Source organism: Amblyomma mixtum, chromosome 2 (genome assembly GCF_055824585.1).
Source record: "Amblyomma mixtum isolate Tamu chromosome 2, ASM5582458v1, whole genome shotgun sequence".
Taxonomy (NCBI): Eukaryota; Metazoa; Arthropoda; class Arachnida; order Ixodida; family Ixodidae; genus Amblyomma; species Amblyomma mixtum.
The window spans coordinates 260,169,819-260,195,427 of NC_143013.1; the positions used below are offsets into that span (position 1 = coordinate 260,169,819).

The following is a 25,609-nucleotide window of genomic DNA, read 5'->3' on the forward strand; positions in this document are numbered from 1 at the left end:
CGGATTAATGACGTCCTGGTCGAAACCGAGAGGAAGAAATGGGCTTGGGCAGGGCATGTAATGAGAAGGCAAGATAACCGCTGGAGCTTAGGGGCAACGGAGTGGATTCAAAGAGACGGCAAGCGTAGCAGGCGGCGGCAGAAAGTTAGAAGGGCGGATGAGGTTATTAAGTTTGCGGGGTGGCCGCAGCTGGCAAAGGACAGGGTTATTTGGAGAGACATGGTCTGAGAGGCCTTCGCCCTGCAGTGGGGGTAGTCAGGCTGATGATGATGATGATAAATATCCCGCCGTATATTCCAAACTTATTGGAGCAGCAAGCCAGATGGTGGAGGATGATGCATCCTGCAATCCCCCGCCGTATTCCGGGAACTCATCCTTTGTGGCCGTCCTCATGCAGCGGACAGCGATTCCTCGGGGAGTCCGCGGATGGGCAGCGCATTTCCACTCTCTCCGGACCAGGCCTCGGAGCGGGGAAAGCTGGACGGATCTTCCGAGAGCGCCCGTACGGATCACGCGTTCGACCGTAAGTGCAAGGCCTGTCAATCTCGAGACCGAAACTATACCACGGCGACGAGGAATGCGGTGTACCGCTAAATGGACAGTGAGGACGAATTGAAGTTCACATGTATCGATACCGTACCGCTTTCTAATCACAAAGAAACGAATCTTACAGAAAACGAGGCTTTCGTTGACCTTTCAAATACCAAAAAACGAAACACAGCTGTCGCCTTCATTGGCTGATATTGAAATTAAACTGCGTGCATTGCTGCGTGCGAAATTAAACTGCAGAATTCATTCCGGTGCAACGCCAACGAGAACCACAGTTAATTTTTGAAAATGAAAAAGCGTATACGCCTGCTACTCAAGGATAGCTACAAATCTATATATTACAACGAGGCGCCTAGCGGTGATAGCTGGATGTTTATTTATTATGCTTTATTTAAAGAGTTTGCTAGTTGAAACGCCTTACCTGTTTGTGACGACCACCACCGGTGGCCACTCTATGTCGAAGAAAACGTATTTCTAGCTGAAAAGCCTATTTTTAAATATTCCTAAGAGTTTCCGGTTGACTACCCCGTATACACCCTGAGGTGCCTCCTTTTTGCCTTCGCATGCCGAATCTCATCTTGTCCGCTCATATCGAACTAGTGTCGAACCTCGCTATAACGAAACGGTTTATAACGAAACCATGGATACAACGAAGAAATGACAATTCCCCTGGAAACTCGGTGAACACGGGCTATAACGAAGCTACGGCTATAACGAAGTAATCGCCAGGCTCCTTCAACTTCGTTGTAACGGGATTCAGCCTTATCACAATGCGCGTAGTATACGCCGTTTTAGAATTTCACCCCTTTCTTGCAATGTTCTTCGTTTTGCTTGACACTCTCCCCGTGTGTGCGCTTGCGCGTGCAGTCGCTTCTAGCCGCAACTCGCCGACGCCCAGCGTGCGGTCCCAGCACTCGGACATGGCTCCGTGGAGGCAACGCCAGCTCCAGAGGGAGAGGGAAGCCGCGGCCGCCGCGGCCGCGGCCGACGACGACGACGGCGAGGACGCGGCCAGCGCACCCCGCTTTTCGCCATACCTCGTCGAGGTGAGTACGCGGAAGCCATAGGTGCCACATTGATTGATTGATTGATTGATTGCTAAGTTTAAGTGCCTCATGGTCGTGCTCAGGGGGCGAATCGCGGAGAGGAGTTTATTCTAACTCTGTGTGGCGCCATCTTCGTACCTTCTTGGTTGTACGCAGGCATTTGGCCCAGCTTTCTTTTAAATTTTTTTCAACACAACGTTTTCTCAAAAAGAGATACAAAGTAAAGCGTTGAAATCAGTTTCAGAAAAGGATGCTTTTCGCTTCTGAGTACCCTGGTCATAAAAACGGTACCGCGATACACTCCGTAGGCTTCAGATTTGCGCGGCGATAGCGACCATCATGGTGCGTGTTGGAATCTCATGATCTCAAAAAATGATGTAGCCAGAATAGTACACCACACGTTTGATGCGCATGAGTGCGATATACGCTACAATAAAAGTGTTGCCATAATGGCTGCCTTCGATGATTCACAAAGATATGGTGGGGCTGTGTTTTTGTCTAGTGTCAGTGCACTGACTCTGTAGTTCAGCTTAGTCGTTTAAGGTGACGACTACCCTCGTGATTTTATTTTGCAGACTTAACTTAGCGATGCCGCAGTGTCGTTCCGAAAGATCGCAGGTTCGTCTAATTGGGGCTGCGAAATCGTCTAATGCAGCTGTTAGGCAGAGAGGTCTTATATCAGGCGGAGATTTAGAAGCTTTATGTTCACACCGGAGGTCCACGCAAGCCTTGTGAGACAAAATGGTGTCTCCGTACAAAACAATGCCCGTCAACACCCTAAACAGAAGCTATGGCCTGAAAGGAACCCTGTAGTGGACGCGGCTCTCGTTCGCCTCCTGCTGGAGTTTTCCGTGTGAACGTACCGCGCGCACTTGTTCCACACTCTAAACAAAAAGGAGTAAAAAAGGGTGTAAAGCTGCCCTCTAGCACACACCCTTCCCTATAAGGGTGGGAGCTAGAGGACACCTTACTCCCCTTTTACTCCCATATAGGTGTATTCGGGTTTAGAGTGCACTGTGACCGGTGTGGCTGACACCTTGCAAAGCTTTGACAAAGCGACTATGCCCAGAGGCAGGCTACGTGCGTTCTAATTAAGTGGCGGCAATTAAGTAGCAGCAAGAGGCGTTGGAAGGACGCCGCCTGGACTAGCTTCAAGCACGCCTTTTTCTCATCTTTCTTTTGTAGCGGCTTAGTACTTTCCCCGCGTCGACCTACTGAATGTTTAAAGTTCTTGCGCACGATAATTAACGCACCGCGATTTGGGTCACTCGACAAGTATCTAAAATTTACGTAACCGCCCTAATTTAGAAGCTATCGCCGAATTTAATATTTCACACTTTAACCCTCGAACGGGCACGTTCGAATGCAGTTTTTTTTTCCCGCACACTACAATAACTTGGAGCTCCCTTCCTGGTCCTGCTCGTGCTGGCTTGTACTTTGAAAGAATGTTTTGACTTTGCTTCATACGAGGCTGCGGCAAGATCCTCCGTCCTCACCCCATTTCTCTTGGCAGTGCATTTCCTCATGTTCTCTAATACCGGGAATAAAAATAAATCCTGCCTACACGTCTTGCTAGACTAACTGAAAAATTCACGGCAAATGAACGTTCCCTTACAATTTTTTTAGATAGTCTATAGACTATCTATAGACTTCTGTCTATAAAATCTATAGACTCCCTGTAGACAAATCCTAGGAGAGTCAATACACTGTCTATAGACTTGTGTATAAAATCTAAGGACTCTCTATAGACAAATCCTAGAGAACAGTCTATACGCAGTACAAATGCTATATACAGTCTATAGACAATCTATAAATTTATGGCCATACACTTTTAGTCGACCTTCATCTGTAGACATTCTATAGAATATGAACAGACAAAAAGAAATACCTATAGAGGAAGGCAATACAGTCTATAAGAAGTCTATAAGAAGATTATAAGAAGTCTAAAGAAGATTATAAGAAGTCTATAAGAAGTATCTAAGAAGTCTATAAGACAGTAAGACTGTCTACAGACCGTTTTTATAAGGGCTGTGCCTACGGAAAGGGCTGCAGTGAATCTTTCCGGGCGCGCTGCGTCTTCTTGACCGTTCTGCGCAGGATCGTTCGGCGGACAGCTTGGGCAGCATCGGCGGCACGGGCCGCTACGTGAGCGCCCACCCGCCACGGTCGTCACGCCGGGAGCTGCTCGACGCCGATGGGGACGACGCGAGCAGCAACGGCGGCCGCGCCGACTCAAGTAAGCCCAAGAGCAAGAGCTTCATCCGCAGACTCAGGCTGTCCACCAGGTAGCAGCAGTAGCGCAGGCCTGTTGAGCGCCCCTCGAGAAAGGAGTCAGTGCTACTCTCCTCCTTTGCTTCAGCGATGCACAGTGACTCTCTCTACATAAGAGTAATCCTACTCTCCTCTTCCAGTGTAACACAAAAAAGGAGTTCTTTAATTAAGCGCTGTTGCGAGTGCGCGCGGGTCATTATTTTTTTCTAGTGTATAGAAGGAGGCGGAGCTCCGCCTGATGTGGCGGGAGCGGGTTTGCGATGATGGGTTCCGGTTACTCAGCTTTGAATATTCTGATCGGGCCGATCTGCGCCATTGCCTTGCTCTACGATCAGCCAGTACTCTTTCTGCTGTCAGTGCTTTCTTCATGAACAGCATATTCTCGGGTCCACTTCGTGGGACCAACTGAAATTGGTTTGAAGCTCTGCACTGGATAGTAGGCTATGGGAGAAGACCGTCTTAGTGCCAGGCAGCAATTCATAAGGCATGGGCTGCCGTCTTGTGAGCTAATAGCAGTCCTAACGGGGTTGTATGCCTGGCATCACTAAGGATTACCATCCTTAAGAGATGAGGCCCCTGCTCGGTCAGGGCTCGGTGGCCATTCATTTCCGCTAAGTGCAGCCGAGCGCACTACGATATGCGCTCACTTACTCGATTCTGCAGTTAAGAGTGGCTGCGCGTAGAATGAGCAGACCTCCTTGTGGGATGTCTTAAGACCTACGTCTCTAACAGCTCAAAGCGACATGGAAACGCTGAGATGTAGTTCTGCGCCGGTTAGAAAAACGCTGTAGCAAAGCAAAACTTTCAGGCGTATAGTGAATACATAATTTCTTACCGCCTGCAGAGGGTCTGCGTAAAATCCTGTTTTGAAACATAAAGCTCGATTCTCTGCTTCGAACCGTGCTGGAAAGATTCCAATGGCTGAACGACTATATAAGAAAGATGTGCTGCTGTCATTGTTGTACAGACAGTATACTAACAATAACTTAGCACCAATCTGAATGAAATGGTGCACTCGGAACCCTGCACTGCAGACCTCAAACGGAGAAATGCCTTTCTGCTTGTTCTCTATTTTTCGTGTTCGATTGTTCCTACAGACTAGCAACCCACACATTTGCAAATTTCAACCATGTGCAATGTCGTCAGGAAGTACAATCACTCGTATAGGATAGTATATATTATAACTTTGAATAGGATTTTGCTGACATATTTACACGTGTTGTGTCGGGATATGTTTCAAATGCACACCTGTGCAGGCATATGCAGGGGCCTTGTGCGTGGTGTCACGTATTACGAACATGCGTGCCGCGTTGACGTATGCAAAATGTGTCAAAAGCACCGCGTCCTGTAATGATCTCATAACCTTGAGCACTAAAATGTACGCGTAACTTTCTGTTCACTCAATATAAACTGCTTACTTGTCGTTCCCCTCTTTGGCACACAAAATGGTAAACATTGTTAAGGACCTATAGTGTAATGTAAATGGGCTCTAACGTTGTATTATGTGCATCGTATCGCCGTAGCGAAGTTAGCTCGCCGACTGAACGGTAATGGGCGGCATCTTGCGATGCCAAAATATATTGAGATATGCATCTCCGCTTCACGTATCTCATTGCTTGAGAGTATTGTGGCTGACATTGTCTTGGCGTAGTAACTTTTGTTGACCTTCTGCATACACATAACAGATACACCATGTGGAATAACAGTTCCGGTTGGATAAAATATAGATTCACAACCTACCGTTATGTCTTGGCCACAGAGCAACAAGATACAGGAGTGGGGGTCTCAGTTTGGCCAACCATAAGCACGAGCAGGTGGTCACAGGATGAGAAATGGCGCCGATCAAGGAGCAGGCAATGGCGGCACCTGGCGGCTTGCCGCGGCTTGCAACGCGGGCCGGCCGCGCGTAGCGCTGGGCTGAGCATGGTTGACTATCCGGCCGGCAGATGCCGCCAGCATGCTACCGCCTCCAAGAAACTGAGCCCACTTTTGACAGTGCAACGCTACGTCAGAGAGCATTAATGCTTATTTATTCGTGCTTTTGGCACGATGGTATAGAGTACATGGCGTGACATTGCTTTTTGACTGCGGCAGGTTGAAACTCGGGATTCTGTCGTGGGAAAAATGCCGTCTTCCCCTACTGAAGGTTCAGAGCTCTTACGAGCATTTCTGAGCAGAAACATGTCCAGCAGTTTCGGGCAAAAATTTTTGAAAATTAGGAAATTGTAAGATACTTTTACGGGAATATTGAAGGTAATGGCCCATTCTTCTGTTATGTTTTCTTTTAAAGTGTTTACATCGATCGCATCGAAGAGTTAAGACTCCCATATAAAACTAATGGGGACCGCTTTTGATGATAGCAAAAACGTTATTAGAAACAAAAATTCGACTGCCGTTGGGTGATCTGCGCATATATTGACTCTTATAGTGTAATCTTACGTTATATGAAAAAATTGCATTATTAAGAGGTTCGCCGCTCAAAAATTCTCCTGTCCAGAATTGCTGGGTGTGGAAAAATGCCAAGTCGATGACAGAGAAGTACGTACAGACACCGGCATGATTGAACTTGTTCTCATCCCGTGTTTTCTTGGTCATCTTGAAGGAGGAATATTTTGCGCAGTGTTTCCGTACCAAAATTCTCTTTTTCGTCGGCATGATTAAGCGGGAGGTTCTGAATAAGGGCAAAAAGTTTACTTTCTACTAGACGTTTGTTGGGCTGGGTCAAAAGTCTCCGGACCACGTGTTCCACTAACGAAGCCGATAGCTCTGCTATTAGTCGGCGGCTGGAGATCACACTTCTGAAGGTAAAAGTGAAATTTTTGCTCTTTCATCTTCACACGTGCGGTCTCCAGCCGCTGTCTGATAGTAGAGCTATAAGCTTTGTTTGAGGAACACGTGGTCCGGTGACTTGTTCCCGACTGTACGGGTTAAGTGGAAGGGCTAATAATATTGGCATTCGTGCTCGGAGTGACTGAAAACAACACTCTGAACAACTCGGTGCTGGTTACAGATTAAAGTAGACCATCGAGGCGGAACAGTGGTACGTTAAACCTTAGCGCAAAATAATCCGCAGTGCTTGTTTGTTGTGGACTTATCAATGGTTATTCCGGTTGTACAGCAGGCATGGATCTGCGGCTAGCTGATTTTTGTGCGTTGCTTTCATTTTATGCCTGTTGCATGTTCAACAATAATTGATTGAAAGAAAGCTTGCGCAATATGTGATCTTTTTTCTGTATACGAACTGCTTGTTTGCTTTGCTGACGCTGCTGCTTCTTTGCATGGTTTTGCTACTTGTTGGGACAAACCCTGGACGTGTGCCTTTCCGCCACTTTCTTCTTGTTATTTTTTTTCTGACTGTATGCGTTACCGCGCATTGCACTGCGCGCACAGAGACGGCAATGGAAAATGGAAATGTTTTACTCGGGGTTGTGAACGGATTTACACTGAAGGTACAGTACGGCCCACCGTTAAAGGGAACATGCAGCTGCGTGGTCTCCGCGCTTCGCGAAGCGCTGCCGGCGGGAGTAGGCAGCACCAAGCGCATGCGCGGAAAGTGCAGGTGGTTGTTCTTACTACGCATGCGCCTGTGGACTGTGGACCGTACTGTACATCAGATTCGCTGGTGCAGGTTGCAGAGTTTTTACTACGTTCCTCAAAGCTTCCTCCAGAAGCTATAAAATCTTCCGCGAGTGACATGCAAGCCGGGATGTCTACGCACAAATCGCGACTGGTACAGGGTGTAATTTTCTATTTTCCAAACTGTGTGTGTGTGTTGGAGATAATACTAAGGGCAGTTAGCTCTCCAAAATGCCCGTGAAGGAGTTGAGTGCCGCAAATTTACCTAAGAAGCAAAAAAAAAGTGGAAAAAATGTGATCACCAAAAAAAGGGTGAATGCTGTAAGTAAAAGTGAGAATTAAGAGAGTGAACCATACAGCAATAAACTCCTGCTCTTGTAGGTACAAAAGTCTTCGAGATATGTAGTGATGCGTGGTAGCGTTGCCGCTGGTGTCGCTACAGTCGCCTTCTGTACCCAGCAGAATTAGTAAATTGACAGCCGGCATATAAGAAGAGATTTTGTCGCGAATGTATCTGCGCCTGAACCTCGCTGTGTTTTATTTCCTGTCGTGGTCAGTGTGCCATGTCAGGCATACATCTCAACAGACATGAAGGTGGCCAGTAAAAAGGACGTTCTCTCTTGTATCCTTGAGAACAAACAGCGCTTACAGACAAAGGACCAGAACAAGAAGGACACACAACTGCGCTGACTAACAACTTTTATTTGGGAAGGGAGCCGATCCGCACCTTTTATACAGAACTGGAGGGAGTGAAGCGCATGCGCAAAGATCAGGAAAGTGGGAGCACGGTTCTGTATAAAAGGTTCTGTATAAAAGGTTCTCCAGTTCTGTATAAAAGGTGCGGATCGGCTCCCTTCCCAAATAAAAGTTATTAGTCAGCGCAGTTGTGTGTCCTTCTTGTTCTGGTCCTTTGTCTGTAAGCGCTGTTTCTTCTCAAGATGTTCCCCAACCAACTCGCCCAGCAACACACCTTGCTCTCTTGTATCCGTACGGACCTCAACGCTGGTGAGGCCGTCAATATTTTTTAAATGGAGAAAAGTGTCTAATTCTGGCTTGAATTACATTCGAGGGGTACACTGAAACGATTGAGACGAAATTTACCTTAACTTTTCGTTTACAATTGAATTCGCTCAAGCCTGAAGTAAGCAGTCCTTTCAGTGAACTTTCGGGAAATTAAAGCTCTGATAGTATTTCAGAAACTTCTTGGAGATGTTGCAAATCTGAAGGCATTGTGGCACAAAGATTCAGTCGCGACATATGAAGAGCTGCCAATGTAGAAGTTTCAGGATAGTATAATTCATATTCTTCTGCGAAGCATTATTTTTGTGCCAAAAATGGGAAGAATGCTTACCCTGCAAAGCACAAAATTCGCTTACGGCAACACGGTCTTATTCTGCTGTACTGATGCTAGATTGTTGGGTGTCGCTTGCGAAACTTTGTTGCACTAAAGCTGAATGTTGTCTCTAGTCAGTAAACTGTAGGCGCCACACCGCTCAGTCTCATAGCTCATAACTAGTAAAAGTGATAGCACGCTCGTCGAACTCAGTATCCCTTGTGCCTCCATTCAACCACCATTGATCGCACAAGTTTAGGAAGAGCGGAACTTGTGCCTCGTGCCCTACGACACATTTTATGAACCGTTCCCTGTCTTCCTTGTCGTCTGATTGAGGACTGCATGAAATAAGTGCAAGTTATCGGGCTATCTGCACTTTGGATAGTATCCGTACGCTGGTCGGCGCATTCTGATATGAAAGCGCTGAGGATAGTTTGAAGTGAATTAACATTCCCGCTTTGAGGTCCTCGTTTATTTTAGCTTCATGCAATCTTTGCGTTTTTATGTTTCCTGATATTTTGCATTTATCACATCATCTCGTTTATAGTCTTCATCATCATTATTAGCCTAGGCGTTAAATCCAGTCCCTGCGTGATGATGAATTCTGCCTCCGCTTGAGATTAGTCATCTGAGCGCCCCCTATGTCAGAGGCACTTGTGTTCCCTTTAACTCAAAACAGCGTCGCAAGGTACCTTAACTACATCAATATTAGCCTGAAAAATGTCAGTTTGAGCAGGTTTCCTTCAATATGCATACCGCAGTCTTTGATACGTGAGATCACGTGCTTTGAGCACTTTGAGCGTGTTCATTGCTGTTTAAATGTCGGATTTGTGATCAAAGCTGCCTTAATCGCTAAACTTTACAAGCAACGGTATCGAATAAAACTCTCTCGAAAGTTTTATTGCCGAAAGTATTACTCCGCATAACCTGCTTCAGAAAACGTGTCATTAGGAATGTAATCTATGAATGCTCATCCTTTATTTTTAGTTAGTACTGACCACAAGCCAGAGATGTTTTCAGTTCTGTTGAGAAGCATACCTTGTATAGGCCTTTCACGATCCTCGGGAAAACCGGTTTTCTGAGCTGTGCGGAAAACATGGGGGAGCTTATTCACAACTCTTTCTGTACTACGAGCACAGCCCAGTGCCCAATATGGCTGCGCCCATGGACCTCTTTTTGAAAAGGTCTATAACACAGGCAGAGATAGGACAACAAGGACAAAAACTTGACTCAGAATGCTGCTGTCCATTGCTGTTCTGTGTCTTACACTGCCGTTTAACGCATGTTTTACCAACTAGCTCGGTGAGCATATCGGTCAGATTTGTCCTTGGAAGACACCTTGCATTAGCTGAACTGAACTTTCGTCAGCTTTCACAGTTTTAGATGCTCCCACGTATTTCCCAGCTATACTCTGTTGTCTCAGTGGTTCCCGACTACGCCAACACTTCTGAAATAATCATCGCGAATGACTGCGTTAAGACTATGCAAGCTTTGTGGAAAGAACGCATGTAACAAAGCTCATTTTTGCATTAAAAACCACTACATAAGCTCATAAACAGGGTAAACATGGCTTTGAGGCGTCATGAATAAGGACCTAGAGGTAAGGCAGAAATAAAGATAGGCCGATAGTACTACACCAACCACGCTGAATACTTGCCCTTGTGGGAGTTTGTAAGTGCAATACAAGATAGATTATATTTGTCTCCAAAAAGCAGTTAAGTATCTAACTGGACTACTGATGCGGTTTACAAAGCTGTAAGACCATGCGCGGTTGCGATGCGTAACCAGGCGGCATTCTTGTCGCGATGGAATTTTTAAAAATTTGAATGTACGACCTGAAGGCACTTTTCACTGCTCGATATATTTAACTGCCTGCAAGTGCCTCACCATTTTTGTTTACATTATTCTTTCAAGATAGTACCAAGCCTGCAAGCAAGGTGTTAAGCGTAAGCATATAATAAACACTTTCAGTGCTATGTGCGCGTTAGTGACAAAAAATAGGTGGTGCAGTGAGCTTCCTTTAATTTTATTCAATAGCTTTCAACTCATATGTAAAAACTACCGAAGATTGGTTCTTACAGCAAAGCGTAGTATAGCCTAAAGATTCAGAGAAGATAGTATTCAATCGCTCCTCGTGCTTTCGTGCTTTCGCATAAAAGTTCCGATTCCGAGCAAACGCCCAAGTATGTTGCTCTTGGCCTGTTCGAAGGCGCGTATTATTTTTTAATGCGATTGCATGAGATGTCTTAATGGGAAGAAAACGTCTCATCAGAGGCTAAATTCGGTGATTGGCTGGAGCGTCGTAACGTCACCAAACTGTAGCATTTCCCATGGCTGGCTGGCTGTAGGGAAGTGACGTCACTAGTCTGCAGCATTCTTACTGGCTCATTGATTGGAGGGAAGTGACGTAACGAGACTGAAGCATTTTCATTGGCTGGCTGGCTGGAAGGAAGTGACGTCACCAGTCTGCGGCATTTTCACTGGCTCATTGATTGGAGGGAAGTGACGTAACCAGACTGAAGCATTCTCATTGGCTGACTGGCTGCAGGGAAGTGACGTCACCAGACGGACGCATTCTCATAGCTGGAGGGAAATGACGCCACATGATAGGAAGTGACGTCGCTTCCGGTACTGGGGTCAACAGCTGTTAGTGCTATCGCATTGCCAACACATTAATGAAATTAGGTGACTCCGACATTTTTTCGCTTTTTCTCCAACTTCTGTAAGTGCACTATGTGTCAAGCACCCGCGTATGCCCGAAACATACGCCAAGGTATACGTATGTGTATAAAGAGGGACCGTCGAGCCAGACGTACTGTATAGTGTGTTTCTCTGCTGAGTCACAATAACTAGCCTTGCACCATTGTGTGCCCCCTCATTTACTATTAGTCACTAGCTGCACCAACTGTCGTCGACGCACAGCGATTACTCACGTTCGTGGCTTCGTAGGAGCACTTTTTACTCTCAAGCGCACGCTTTCAGCACAAGATGAACAAACGTTGGGTTCCTTGTAGGTAATATATGCACAGAAATGCAACCTATAGGCGGCTCCTTATCCGCGTGCTAGCGTAGTCCCTTCGTTCCTTTGCAGAGTAGATATTGACGAATTAAACCTAATCTTTGGGTTGTTCGTTACTGCTTCAGTATCAGTACCGCTCGCTCAATGAAACTGGGCTGGAACTGTCGTTTATGTGCCAATTTACTGTCGGCGGGCTTAGGCGTCAGTACGAACGCATATTACCAAAAAGCGGGCGGACTATTATAGTGCCACCTGGCAGATGCGTGAAGAGAGTTTTTATCATATTCGATTGTGTGTTTGGGCAGCGATATACCATATAGCTTATAGTATATGTGCGGCTCCTCTGAATGCGCGTAGAAGCTGAGGCAGTTGCCAAACAAGGCTTGATGTTTCTTTGACGTAATTTTATGTTCTGGAATCGGGTTTGGCGATGAATGAGTCAGTTCACCCAGTGATAAATTTGACACGGACACTAAACTGAACTGATGACATACATCCGCCTAGGGCGGTATAATTTTGCGACTAAAGTTGCTTATAATTTCTTCGGGGCCTGATCCCAGGAGATTCGAGTGCGCTCTGTAATTCGATTAGGCCGGCAGAGACGCTGACGCCTAATTTTAGATATGTGTCATATTTATATACATCACGTCACTGCGTCTTGTCGTTCTTTGACGGTCTGCTATATGGCTGAAAACATGTGAGGGCAGACGTAAGCCTTAGGCCGCAGTTTTGAACCACTATTTCCACCTCGAAAAAAAAAAAAACATCGTGAAAAATATAGCGACGTAACTGTCAGTGCCTTCAAGAAGAGTATTTTGATTTTCATGGTCACTACTAATAATATGAGGCTTCTCGATCGGAGAAATCCGCACGTCTATTTCCTCTTTTTTTTCTTGAATTTTTGAACGAAAGTGTGACCGCGCATATCGTATTGGGAAACCAATACATATCTATATTTCGATGACTGAAAAATTTCGCCTGATGTTTTCTGGCTTGAACAGGTAATATTTAAAAAGTTTGCCCAGAGCCTTGTGTGCACTGACTATTTATGAAATTGCGTCGGTAAATAAATTATTGTTGCCTGTGTTAACGCGCTTGAGTTTGCATTGTGGAGTGATGTGTGTATCAAGGTGTACGTATCAGACGCGCCTCTGCCTTCTTTACCCAGATGGCGCTGCTGATGTTGCCTTAGCGCAATGTGTTCCCCCATGTGTTCTGTTCTATTATGTTTTCCTTTTACTTTCGCCAACGTTGTCGACAGACTGCATCTTCTTTTTTCTTGTTTGTTTTCGGTGTGTTCGTGTGATGTACCCATTTTGCTGGTTGGTTCTCTCATCACGTGACGCATTAAATTATGCTGCTGAACTGCGACTGAGTTTGTGCTTCTTTGCCCTTGGTTGCATCCTTGGTTGCGGAATGGGCTCGTTTGCAGTGCGTTTGCAGGCTCAATCAAGATGGCGTGGATTCGCATGCAAGTGAGTAGCATGCTGCGCCTGTGTTGACGGGAACGGTGCAGCTTGCATCCATCGGTGGATAACTCATTTGGTGTGTGTGCAGCATGCACTTCCCCTGAAAGGGAGTGCGCTAGAAGAAAACTTACCCCCTTTTTACCCCTTTTTACCCCTTTTTACTCCCTTTTAACTCCCATATAGCTTATTCGCGTTTACAGTGTGTTGTCACTTGTTACAGACCAAATGAGTTATCCACCACAGGTGACAACACACTGTAAACGCGAATAAGCTTATATGGGAGTTATAAGAGAGCAAAAAGGGAGTACCTTTTTACTCCCTTTTAACTCCAATATAGCTTATTCGCGTTTACAGTGTGTTGTCACTTGTTACAGACCAAATGAGTTATCCACCACAGGTGACAACACACTGTAAACGCGAATAAGCTTATATGGGAGGTAAAAGGGAGTAAAAAGGGAGTAACTTTTTACTCCCTTTTAACTCCCATATAGCTTATTCGCATTTACAGTGTGTTGTCACTTGTTACAGACCAAATGAGTTATCCACCACAAGTGACAACACACTTTAAACGCGAATAAGCTTATATGGGAGTTAAAAGGGAGTAAAAAGGGAGTAACTTTTTACTCCCTTTTAACTCCCATATAGCTTATTCGCGTTTACAGTGTGTTGTCACTTGTTACAGACCAAATGAGTTATCCACCACAAGTGACAACACGTGCCGCCGCGGTGGCTCAGTGGCTATGGTGCTCGGCTGCTGGCCCGAAAGACGCGGGTTCGATCTCGGCCGCGGCGGCTGAATTTCTTTGGAGGAGAAATTCGAGGCCCGTGTACTGTGCGATGTCAGTGCACGTTAAAGAACTCCAGGTGGTCGAAATTTCCGGACCCCTCCACTACGGCGTCTCTCATAGCCTTAGTCGCTTTGGGACGTTAAACCCCATAAACCAAACCAACCAACAAGTGACAACACACTGTAAACGCGAACAAGCTTATATGGGAGTAGAAAGGGAGTAAGTTATCTTCTAGCGCACTCCCTTTCAGGGGAAGTGCATGCTGCCCTAGTTCCGGAGTAGATTTTGATCACTAAATACGAGGAATGCTGTATCTTGGCAAGGGATGTAAATTCCTACTGCAAATCATAGTAACATGATGCAGTTAGTATTTGGAGGAAGCTTTTAAACGCGGCACCAGAAGTCTTGAGGTTAGCAAACAGGGGAGGTTGAAACCTCGGTTAAAATCTTCGTAACTCCGAGAACTTCGCATGTTTTGAGGAGGAAATTTGTTCCCGTTGCAAACCTTAAGTACTCCGTATTTTGATGAAGAGCCATCCTTGGGTTTGGGCAGTACACCCTGCCCTGTAAAGGGAATGAGAGGAGTGGTTACTCCCTTTTTAGTCCTTTCGTGTTTAGAGCGCCAGGTCAACATCTCGAGAAGCGTCGTTGTAAAGGTTCAGATTACTATTATAAAAATAACAGCTTTAGCAGTTGTCGTAATGATGTTAATAGCAAACTTTCGGAAGAGCATTGGTACTTGAATGTAAGCGCCGTTCACATTGCGGACCTAATTTCGAATACAGGCTAACGCCACAAACATGCCAACCTCTCAAACGTATCGACAAAACGAATGCGCCTAGAACGTATCAGTCCCAGTGTGGTATTTTGTCCGCCATATCTAGCCCCATCAGTATTTGGCGCATAGATACCATAGTAGGATACAACTGAAACAACATCTGTTGGTAACAATGGGTCATGGTCCGCGGTGTTCTGCGTTACTCCGCTGACCAATCACCACAGTAAACGAAATCATATTTTTACTGTTTGGCTGTGTTAAACAAGCGAGAGACATCGAAATTCTCCAGCTTATGATTTCGTCTGGTGGTTACGTTCATGATTAGATAAAAAGCGTTTTAACAAAGGAACAACTTTTTTGTTGCGGAGGAATTCTGTGCGGTGGTCCCGAATGTGGGCTGAGCTTCACCTGCAAACTTAAGTTGCATCCGGCTACATAAGCGTACTCTTTCTCATAGTTAGCTGACACTGGAGTGGGAGCTACGGCGTCCGATATTTATTCAGCAATGCGATAATTATTATGCATTGTAACTCTAGCATATAAAAATATCGTAATCATTAGAGTGCCTATGAGTTGCCTAAAGAAGTCTTCATGATGCCTACTTGGCGTGTCCCTTTGCAGTTAAGCCTTGTCTGGCATAAAAAGAAACCGGCAAAGAAACTCGGCTAGTCTGCGGTAGTAAGACTATCCCGTCCGCAGTAATGGATGAGAAGTAAAAAGCACGAGATACAGCAGAGTTATTTAATGCGCTCTGATCTTCCCGCGCGTAGTCTCAGAACTCCGCGAGTTTCCGCTTTGTGTGACCGCCTGGCTGTTTCCACTACAGCGTCAACAGACTGTGAGACCCATCACCGCACTAGCGGAGAAAGTAAGTGGGCGTTCAAAATCAGTGTATGGCCGTTCTCCTCTGCGGCCACTCAAAGCCAGCAGGAGCAGGACGTGAAAGCGACCAGCGTATATGAGGCGCCGGATCTCGAGTCGCTTTGTCGCTGGCTACCGGCACTGGCCAGATGCCTGCGCGCATTCCTAGCCGGTTTTCTTTTGTTATTGTTTGCAAAGTTTTATTTACAAATTACAATCTTAGTCAGAACCCGTTGGGCCCATAACCGAAGCTATTTGAGGCAAATAGGGATACACGTTTGGCCACACAAAAACACACAGTCAAACAAAATATTACAAAGAACATGATGCTAAAACGCTCACAGTTGCTCACGGAACAAATATGTTACTCCTTATAACTAAAGGAATGGAACGGCACGCACGATTAATCGGCCACAGGCAGTCTCTATCAAAAGTTTGTAGCCCACAGCAGTCGCTGCCGAGCGGCGGCGCTATTAGACACCTTTACCGTACCGTGTACCGTATTAACGTTACCGTTACCGGAGTACCGGGAGCCCGCCCACCGCCGGTGAGCACGCGCTGACTGGTCCCGATGCTGCAGGCGCGCGCGTAGCTGCCGGGTACGTGGCGTCATCTGGCGACATCAAAGAGGTTTGCACATGCTCATTGGCTGCGCGCGGGCTCCCGGTACTCCGGTACCGGTAACGGGAACACGGTACACGGTATGCTAAAGGTGTCTATTATCGGTGGCGCTTGCCGGTTGTCGTCCGGGCGAGGATGCATGTCTCTCCCGCTCTCATGGGACTTCACTACCAGCCATAGAGCGGGAGGGATACGCACCCTCGACCGGCACAACCTGGTTACTGGCGAGCTCATGTTCCGGTCAATTAATTTCGGGCCCGAGTTGATTAAATAATGTTTATTTCTCTCACGCGATGCGCTACAAACTTTTGATTGACTGTATTCCGGGTTTTGTTGGATGGTTTCATCGCTAATGCGAATCAGTGGTACAGTGCTCTTGAGGCCAGTCACAAAGGTTGTGGGCTCACTGAATCTCTAAAATATTGAAACAGCGGCTGCGGTGAGTACAGCATCGGTTTACACGCTTTTCTTCCGCCATTGCCGCATTATGAGCTGCTGTTCACGCTTGCTAACTCACTTCGTGCGAAGCACAGGGGCGCATGGGTTTCCAACTGGTCCTCTTATCGAAAACATAAAAAAGACACCTAATGCCAAGTTTTCAAAGTTCAGGTTAAAAGTGCCACAGAATTTCTCGATGTTACGTAGAGGGAAAGTGGGCGGTGCTGCACTTGATCTACTTTGTAGAGGCAAGGGAATACCGGGAGGATGTGATTTCGAATTTGGCTTGGCTACTGTCGGACACGAAACGTGGATTCATCATTAACAATACGACACTTCTAATGGCAAACCTCGAAAAAATGCTCAGAAAGTTTCCATGCCAGCTTAAAACTGAACTTTCACTTGGGTTAAATTTGTTGACGAAGTGAAAAAATTTTTTAATCTGCGCACAGAGGGTAGCATCGTGGCGCATCTACCGATTCCAAGCAAGAATCCAAGTTTTCGGTCCAACGCTAGCCAATCCAAAAGCGAAACCTCACTTTCCCGGTATTACCGCCGTGGATGAAGTGCTCTTTGAGAAATTCCCATAGACGGTGGCGCCAGATTTCCCCCTAAGTAATATTCAGAAAATCTATGGCATGTGCGTCACTCGCGCTCAGATCCTGGTTTCGCGATTGGCCAGTGGTGCGTGTGCGCTGGCCTATCAAAACCAATATAGAGGACAATTTTTTTAAACGGCTACCGTAATTAGTCAGTGGCTTGGGGTGCATCAACATGAACGAGCAGCCAAAACGATCAGTGAGGACAAGTTCAAGTTGGTCTTTATCGAGATATTACCGAATTAAAGACAAAAACGCTACTTTCACTGAAAACAGCTTTTATAAGCTAGCGAAATCTGTAAGATGAATACCGTGGCGCCATCACCGGCCGATTTCGTAAGTAAACTTCGGTACGTAGAGTGTTTTTTGGCTCGGATCTCGGAGGCTAGGCTGCACTCGCCATTCAGTTCAAAGCGGTGGCCACGGAATCGTTTTCGGTGTAAACGTGATGGGTTTGAGGGGAGTGACGAGAAAAAAAAATTAGTTCAGTGGATGAACATTAAAATACCCAAATTGATGCATGGAATCGATTTTTACTAAGGGCAAAGATTTGATATAGTTGTCCTCAGTGTCCATTAAAGGAGCCCGGAGGAAACCTCATTCACAAAGTGGCCGAGAAAAAGCACATGCAAATGCGGATTAAGGTTCTCTCACAAAGGGGAAACGCACAGCTCGGGACAGGTGGCAAAAGAGATGCGCCTCTTGTGTTCTCTCTCGCCCTCTGTTCTCTATATCGAGTTGTGTGTTTCGCTTTTGCGTCACAAAACTTTTCTGTAAGTATGTACACCAACTACCTAAACAAGCTGACCCGACCGCGTAGAGCTTCTCAAAATTATCTGCTCCACGGTCGCTGATCCAACGCAGAAATTCCGGAAAGTGTGAACTTCGTATTCTGCTTGGCTACTAATCGGCCTAAAGTGCTGATTGATTTGCAGGAGTACGGTTTTTCTCGAGGCAGACCTCCTAGAAAAGCCTCGCTAATTTGTGTATACACGCTGAATTCCAAACTTCTTATTTGCAATACGTTACTGAACAAGTGGAAAACGTACTAGTAAAAAAAAAAATTATTTTGCGCTCAGTGACCAGGAGCACCGCGGTGCAGCTAGGTTTCGTTTTCCGAATGCACGTTTAGGAAAGCCCAAAAACTTGGTATGCACTTCCCCGCGTTCCCAGGTAGATGCGATGCTCTTTTAGGAACTAGCATAGAAGATGGTGCCTCTTTTCCTTGAATATTATTCTGAGAAACTCTATGGTGGCCTTGGTCCCCGCAAAGTCGACTTTTACCATGGAGGAAGGAAAGAATTCAATAGAGGCGGTTACGTCATATCATTTCAAAGCACGAAGTAAAGGCTCCTCCTTGCTTTCCCCCCTCCCCCCCTCTTACTTCGCCGCTGTATTAGAGTGCTTGGGCACCAGACGATGCAGCAGACGACGTCGCTGCGGCCAGCGTTACTACCGTCTGCGCCGTCAGCCAAAGACTCCCGGTAGTCCTTGCGAAAGCACGTGACTTTCGGCACACTTTTTGGCGTGCATCTCGGACAGCCAGGGTCTCTTCTGAGCTTTCCTTCCTCCATGACTTTTATGTTGGGGCCACGCTTCCTCATCACCGAAGTCTCCCACCGCACTCCGTCGTCTTTCCTCCTCTCTCCTCCCAGCAGTGTCGTCAGCGGGCACCCTGGAGTTCTCGCTGCTTTTGCTCAACGGCGGCAAAGCGCTCAAGTGCATCATACACCGGGCAAAGGTGACTATCACGACTACACTTGGACACGTTCTGTGTTTGAAAGGACACCAAGGCCAAACTGAAGTCTGCCCTCAATTGGTAGATTACCAGGTCCTAATCATAGAGAGACGGAAGCCAGCAGTCACCGAAACGACAGAACATTGGGGCTGTTTATTTATTAATTCTATAGTTTTTAACATTGGGAGATTAATCAAATCAGAAGAAGAAACAACCACATGCGGTCGGTAGGATCCGAGCTCACGACCTCCGAATTTCGCGTCCGGCGCTTTACCAATTGAGCTACGGCATGGCTGTCCGATCTGTACAATACCCCTTAAAGTAGCAGATTGGACAGTCGCCGCCGTAGCTCAGTTGGTAGAGTACCGGATGCGAAATTCGGAGGTTGTGGGTTCGGATCCAACCGACGGCATGTGGTTGTTTTGCTTCTGCTTTTAATAATCTCCCACTGATGGAAAACTGCAAAATTAATTTCAAGAAGACATCCGCTATGCTCCTTGGTTTCCGTGGCTTAAGATACGACGAGTGATCAGCGCTACACTCTGCGACAACTATTTCTGGCAATGGAGCCGAAACACGCATTGTCTTCATACGCAGCGGAACAAAGTCCCCGCTTGCAGTCCATAGTTTTCTCCTAAAACGTAGAACATTGTGAATATTCATTGTTTATATTATATTTTTAACGCAATTGAACCGCCAACTTTTTCGTTTACAGTCAAAGGAAAACATTTTTCTTCACTGCAACGAATTGTTTAAGTACGTTTAGTTGAATGTCGTGCGGCCGAACTGTTTGGTTGGATGACAGCTACGCTGGCGCTGTAAAATGAAATGCAGGCAACGCCGTCATCGGCTATTCTCGCAAGGTCACTGTGGACAGTTTCTCGGGCGCGGATCTCTGGAGCTAGGCTACATAGCCATTCACTGGCAATCAGAGATCACAGAGCCCTTTTTGGTCTTGACGTCACAAGTTTGAACAAAGTGGCGGGAAAAAAAGTGGGTCATTTCTAAATCGCGCTTTGTCAGCAATAAATGCATGCCGCACTGCCAAGCAAGCCTTAACATAGCCGATAAGAGCTACGCAATTGTTTTGCGCTGAGAACAAAAATGGGCGGAGCTGCGTTCAGTATCCCTTAACATAAACTGGACGAAGACGAAGTGAACTTGAGGCCATGCGGCTTCGTCTCGCATCAGCTTACCGTTCGCCGTAACACTTCTACAGCGAAAGCTCTACTCTTCGCACTACGACTCCCAAGGTCAAATCTGGCACGCTTTTAGCCTTGAGCCGGCGGAGCGGAGGTGTGGCAAGTGGCGTCATACCACGCGACTCGCTACGAAGATGCCCTGCAGCTGCGCTCCCTCAAAGCCTCGCCACTGCTGTACCACGTGACTAGCGGGGGTACAACAGCTGCATGGAGGAATGAGAAGTAAGGAGAGGCTATACTAGAATATTTAGTTTACTTTAGAAGAGGCCCTCGCTGTGCAAACTGCACGCCAAAAAGTGTGTCGGAAGTCACGCGCTTTCACAAGAACTACTAGGAGTCTTACGCTTGACTGCACGCTTGATTGCACATCTTCCCATCTAATTTGACACAAATCCGGCGTTTTCCCGACCATTATGTGACAATTTTCACTATGCCATGACGACTTCCGATGGATGTGACGTCACACCGTTCGCGTGGCTATACCAAACTCTGCCTTATTTCGACGCAATTTGGACATTTTGACTATAGTTAATTAACTAATAACTCTACAGTCATCAAACATGGCTTCTAGGTTCATTTTTCCCTCTTCTATCTAAAGCACCATTCGTTTCCTGCTATCGTTTTTAGTTCCCGAGTTGAAACGCTGCCAAAGGTGTGACACCCTTTGCTAACGGACGACATTATGAGCCATTAAAGGCTTTCGTCTTAAAAAGAGAACCTCTGCAGATTTATAGCAGAGCGAAGAGAAAGCAGCTGAAAAGAAGCACTAGCTTTTGTCACACTCCGCTGGCTAAAAAGGGATCCGGTAGTGTGCGAACGAATATTTCAGATCACCGGACTTGATTTAAGATGGCTACCATAATAACGTTGACGTCTTGCGTGGGAGCGCTTACGCTTTCTATATTCACATTTGTGAGCTGTGACGCATTCTCAAACGTTCCGCTTATCAAGGTTCATTTTCACACCCGCCAGAGTTGCCTCCTTTGTTCTTTTGGGCACAGATAGATGGAAAAGGGTTGAGTAGTCTGTTTTTTCGGAGTCCTAATTCGGCTGGAGCTTAAGAAGTGCTCTTGATTTAATCTCGAAATAGTTTTTCCCTTTCACTCGCATGCATTTAATTTAAAATGTTACCTAATTTACTTTGTCATCACTTTATTTAACTAGATTGTATACGCACATTTTTTTCATTCATATTTATACGTTACAGTGTCAGTTCTAGTTTATCACGAAGCTATTGTTTTACTTGCACTGTTTCTATGACCGCGTCCACTTTTTGCTTTTGGGGCTCTGCCCAACTGTACGAGGATTAGAGCTCCTAAAGGTGCCACAGCAGAAGCTTTTGTTTTCACTTCTGCTTAATGTACTTCGAGACATGAATGAACTTTGATTTTATTTAATTCGATTGTCCGGTCATTTCATAAGCCATTTGGCACTCGCTGAAGTCATATGCTTGATGCATCCTGGAGAGAAAAAGACGTAGTTTTATGAGGCACACAATAAGATTATTATGTAAGTCTGTATTGCCTAAACGAGAAGCTTCGCATTGAATTAGGTGTGTTCCCGAAAGTTCAGGCCAATGTAAAGTGTACCGAAGGATTTATTCGCTCTGAGATTGTACTTACGAAATCCAAGGTTTGACGAAATCTCGTCTGGTCGGGTGAATTCATGTTAAAAATAAAGAGGCACCGACCAAAAAGGTGTAGCCAATATGACAGATGTTTCGGCTTCCACACGTCACGCCAATATCTGGAGTCCTTGTTTATACAGACAACAGATCACACGCTCAATCGTAACATCGGTAATCTGCCGCCCGCGTACGCTAGATGCCTGCGGCGATTAGTGCAGCGTACTTCAGCTCTATGCTGGAAAAATTTTTTTCCTTCAGTGAACAAGGCTTCCGTGTGGAAGCCGAAAAGTCTGTCATATTGACTACACCTTTTTGGTCGGTGCCTCTTTATTTTTAACATGAGATTGTACTTACGGTGTCACCTGCAGCAAGCGCAATGAAGCAGGGCCTCCAGAGAGCTGACTGACGATCAAGAGAAACATAGAAACGTGAAGGATATGGCGAAAATACCTTCACTCGAAATGAAATTGAGAAAAAAAACAAGAAAAATTTACGATTGTGATTGTGGGGCCCCCGACTGGTGAGGGCCCCTGTATGATTTTACAAAGGAATTTACCGACCATTCGCCTTTCGCACCGACGGCGGAGGGATGGCGATAATTAATGACCCCTTCGTTTTTTCTCATATGGGCTCCCACTTGAAAGAGATAAAGCGATTGATGCTACCTCTTTTTCTCGAGGCAAAACAAGAACTCCTTACAAAAATGGAGTCATGGAGTGAAAAACTCTAACTTTTAGCCACATGGATCAAAAAGAGTTAGAGGGGAGACGAAAGAGAGTTTTTAATGGATTAAAGTTGCGTCTGGAAAGAAAAAGCCGGGTTTCGGTCTGAAAGCGCAGATGCAACGTGTAGGCTTGTAACTGCAGTGGTACACAACAGAAGTTTACTTCGTTCTGGTGGTAAAAATAGCCTAACTCACAGACACCGCAACTTATCACAAGTCCTTCGCACTTTTCACTGGAACAGCGCGCACTAAGACACGGACACGAAGGGAGACGACACACACGAGCGCTGTGTGTACGCCACGGAACACCCCCCCAAAAAAAAACAGCGCTCGTGTGTGTCGTGTCTCCCTTCGTGTCCGTGTCTTAGTGCGCGCTGTTCCGGTGAAAATGAGTTACCAACTTGCCCATGCATCTGTTTTAACGAATTTTCTTCGCACTGCTCTCCAATAAAGTTATTTTCCTCCTCCTCCTCTTCTGTTTTGCAGGAGCTTTACGGCACAGACTACAGCGGCTTCTCGGACCCTTTCGTAAGGGTACAGCTCTTGCCCAGCTTCAAAAAGGTATCAAACCATAGACCCACCCCATGCTTCAAGGCCTCTCCACGCACCTGCCCCAGATAACTTTAGCGCTGTTGTGAAATATGGCTGCCTCCGGCATTTGCATAATACTCCTGTATGGGAGTAAAGAGGTAGTAAAGCTGTCCTCTCCATAAAACTCCATAAAAAAACTCCATAAAAAAACTCCATAAAAACTCCATAAAAAACTCCCAAAAAACTCCATAAAAAACTCCATAAAAAGGGGAGTGCGCTTGAGGACAGCTTACTCCCTCTTTAATCCTTTCTGTTTAGAGTGTAAGGCTAGATTCACACGGTTTCACTAAGGCATAAGGCGTAAATGACTTAATTTTTGATTTCGGCATCCTATTGCTATATTTTCAATTTTCAATTTCTTTTTGCGCAATCCTGCAATTTTAAAGCTAATCAGAAATAAAAAAATTTGCCTTTGCACGCCCAAAGATTGAAATCATAATCTTTACACGAAACACTTTCGGCTAGTTTACGGTGCGTAAACATAATTCAGTACAAACCTCATAAAACCAGACGAAACCTTAAAACGCCAACGAATTGCTTCGGTCCTTGCAGGGCGACACGAAGCAGACGAAGACTCTGCACAAAACAGTGAACCCCGAATTCAACGAGACGCTCGTGTTCCACGCGGACAGCGCCATCGACGAAAGAAAGCTCAAGTACGTCCTTGCTAGTCCTACGACGAAAATAGGATTGCGTGTAATAGTAGTGACGCATGTCATTTCCTCAGACTTTAGCAAAATTTATACTTGTTAAAACTGAGATTCCTATGAATGCCCACATTAACATTTGCACCCATATGTCCAACAGTTCTTTATCCGCGACCATTTACCGTGCTTTGTGCTGCGGGTCTCTTTATGCCTTCAGAACATGCAAAACTTATGATGCTTATTTATTCAAATACGTACACGTCAGATGAACTCATGTTTTTTTTAGAAGTCTCTGAAAGACACAGATGCATTATAATGTATACGCAGGAACAGTGACTATATACTGCCCCATGCAGGGCATAGATGAAAGGCGAATATTAACTGCTTTTTTCTCGACCTTGTTTACATTCTAGTGTCTGCCCTCCTCACCTATTACTAAATAAACGCAGTTACTTTGTTGCGATCAGTAAATGATTGCCACTAGTTCAGGTTTTCTTGACAGTGCCTCTATTATTTCGCCTCCATCGATATTCGACCGCCACGTTCTGTATCAAACCCGCGTCTTAAGATTCAGCAGCCAAGCACCATAACCAACGAGCCACCTGGCCGGCTAGGTTATCGGTTTTCATGGTGTTCGCTTACTTTTTAATTATTAATTTTTGCGTGCCAAAGAAACAGTGCAGAGCGTTGCAGTGTAGACTTGCCTTATTTATTTCGAGCGCTCGGGTTTTTTTCAGCCGATTGAGATCTCTGTATAAGAGCGTTTGTGATTTTGCCCCATCGGAATGCTGCCGCCAAAGCCTGGAATCGAGATCGCGACCTTGCACTTCGCAACCAAAACGCCACAGCCGCTGAGTCACGCGACGGGAGTTTGTGCTTACGTCTTTGCCAAGCGCTCCATACCATTAGTGTCAGAAGCTGGACCGAGCAGGCGGCTCTAACAGCAGCTAGCTCACCATCAAAAAATTCTCTCTTCAGCATTTATATTATAGCTCTCCCTCACCGATAACGTCATGAATAATGCTCTGATTACATCAAGTACAAAAGGATTCATTGAAATGGCTTTTATTGTGAAAAAATTTAAAAAAAATTAACAGGGAAGCCTAACTCCATTATGTGTTGGCAGTGCGATAGCATTAGGAGCTGTTGATGCCTTTACAGGAAGTGATGTGACTTCCTGTCTAGTGACGTCACTTTCCCCTACAGCCAATGGGTACGCTCCGTCTGGTGATGTCACTTCCTTCTAGCCAATGGGCGAATAGGATAACCGACGACGCATTTTGGCCCCATGGGATATTTAATGCTATAGCATTAAAACAAAACCAAACCCGGTTTTAGACCGTGCACTCCGGTTGCGGCATGTATAAACGTGTGGCGTGGACCCCAGGGTGAAGTTGAGCATCCGATCAGCCTGAATGATCAAATGGGATCAGCATTTGTGATCGTAATTTCACCCACAACTGAGTGACCACATTTTGGTGCGGCGGTGGTGTTGTGCGTGAAAGGAGAGAAATGAGACACGTAATAGCACGGTCTCCGTGCGGGTTGCAGGCTCACCGTCCTGGACGAGTACCGGTTCGGCACCTGCCCCCTGGGCTCCACCACGGTGCCACTGTCGCTCCTCACGCCCAACCAGATGTGCTGGCTCAACGCAGCCCTGGACGGGAGCCGGCAGGTAAGGTGGCCCTGAGTAAATCAGTCAACTCCCGAACTTCAGGCGTGGAGTGCTGGT

At 46.0% G+C, this 25,609-nt stretch overlaps 1 protein-coding gene across 2 annotated transcripts in view; it reads left to right on the top strand.

Annotated features, from left to right (window-relative positions):
• Nucleotides 1-25,609, top strand: part of Rph (Rabphilin) — a 110,945-nt gene that overhangs the window by 74,503 nt on the left and 10,833 nt on the right. Inside the window, exons 8-14 of one of the 2 annotated variants that reach the window (XM_089573685.1) lie at nt 398-523; nt 1,417-1,595; nt 3,693-3,831; nt 19,004-19,089; nt 23,126-23,200; nt 23,783-23,886; nt 25,429-25,552. In XM_089573685.1, coding sequence (XP_089429811.1) covers nt 398-523; nt 1,417-1,595; nt 3,693-3,831; nt 19,004-19,089; nt 23,126-23,200; nt 23,783-23,886; nt 25,429-25,552 — 833 coding nt within the window. The remainder of the gene's footprint in view (nt 1-397; nt 524-1,416; nt 1,596-3,692; nt 3,832-19,003; nt 19,090-23,125; nt 23,201-23,782; nt 23,887-25,428; nt 25,553-25,609) is intronic. The other variant, XM_089573686.1, reaches the window with a different exon arrangement.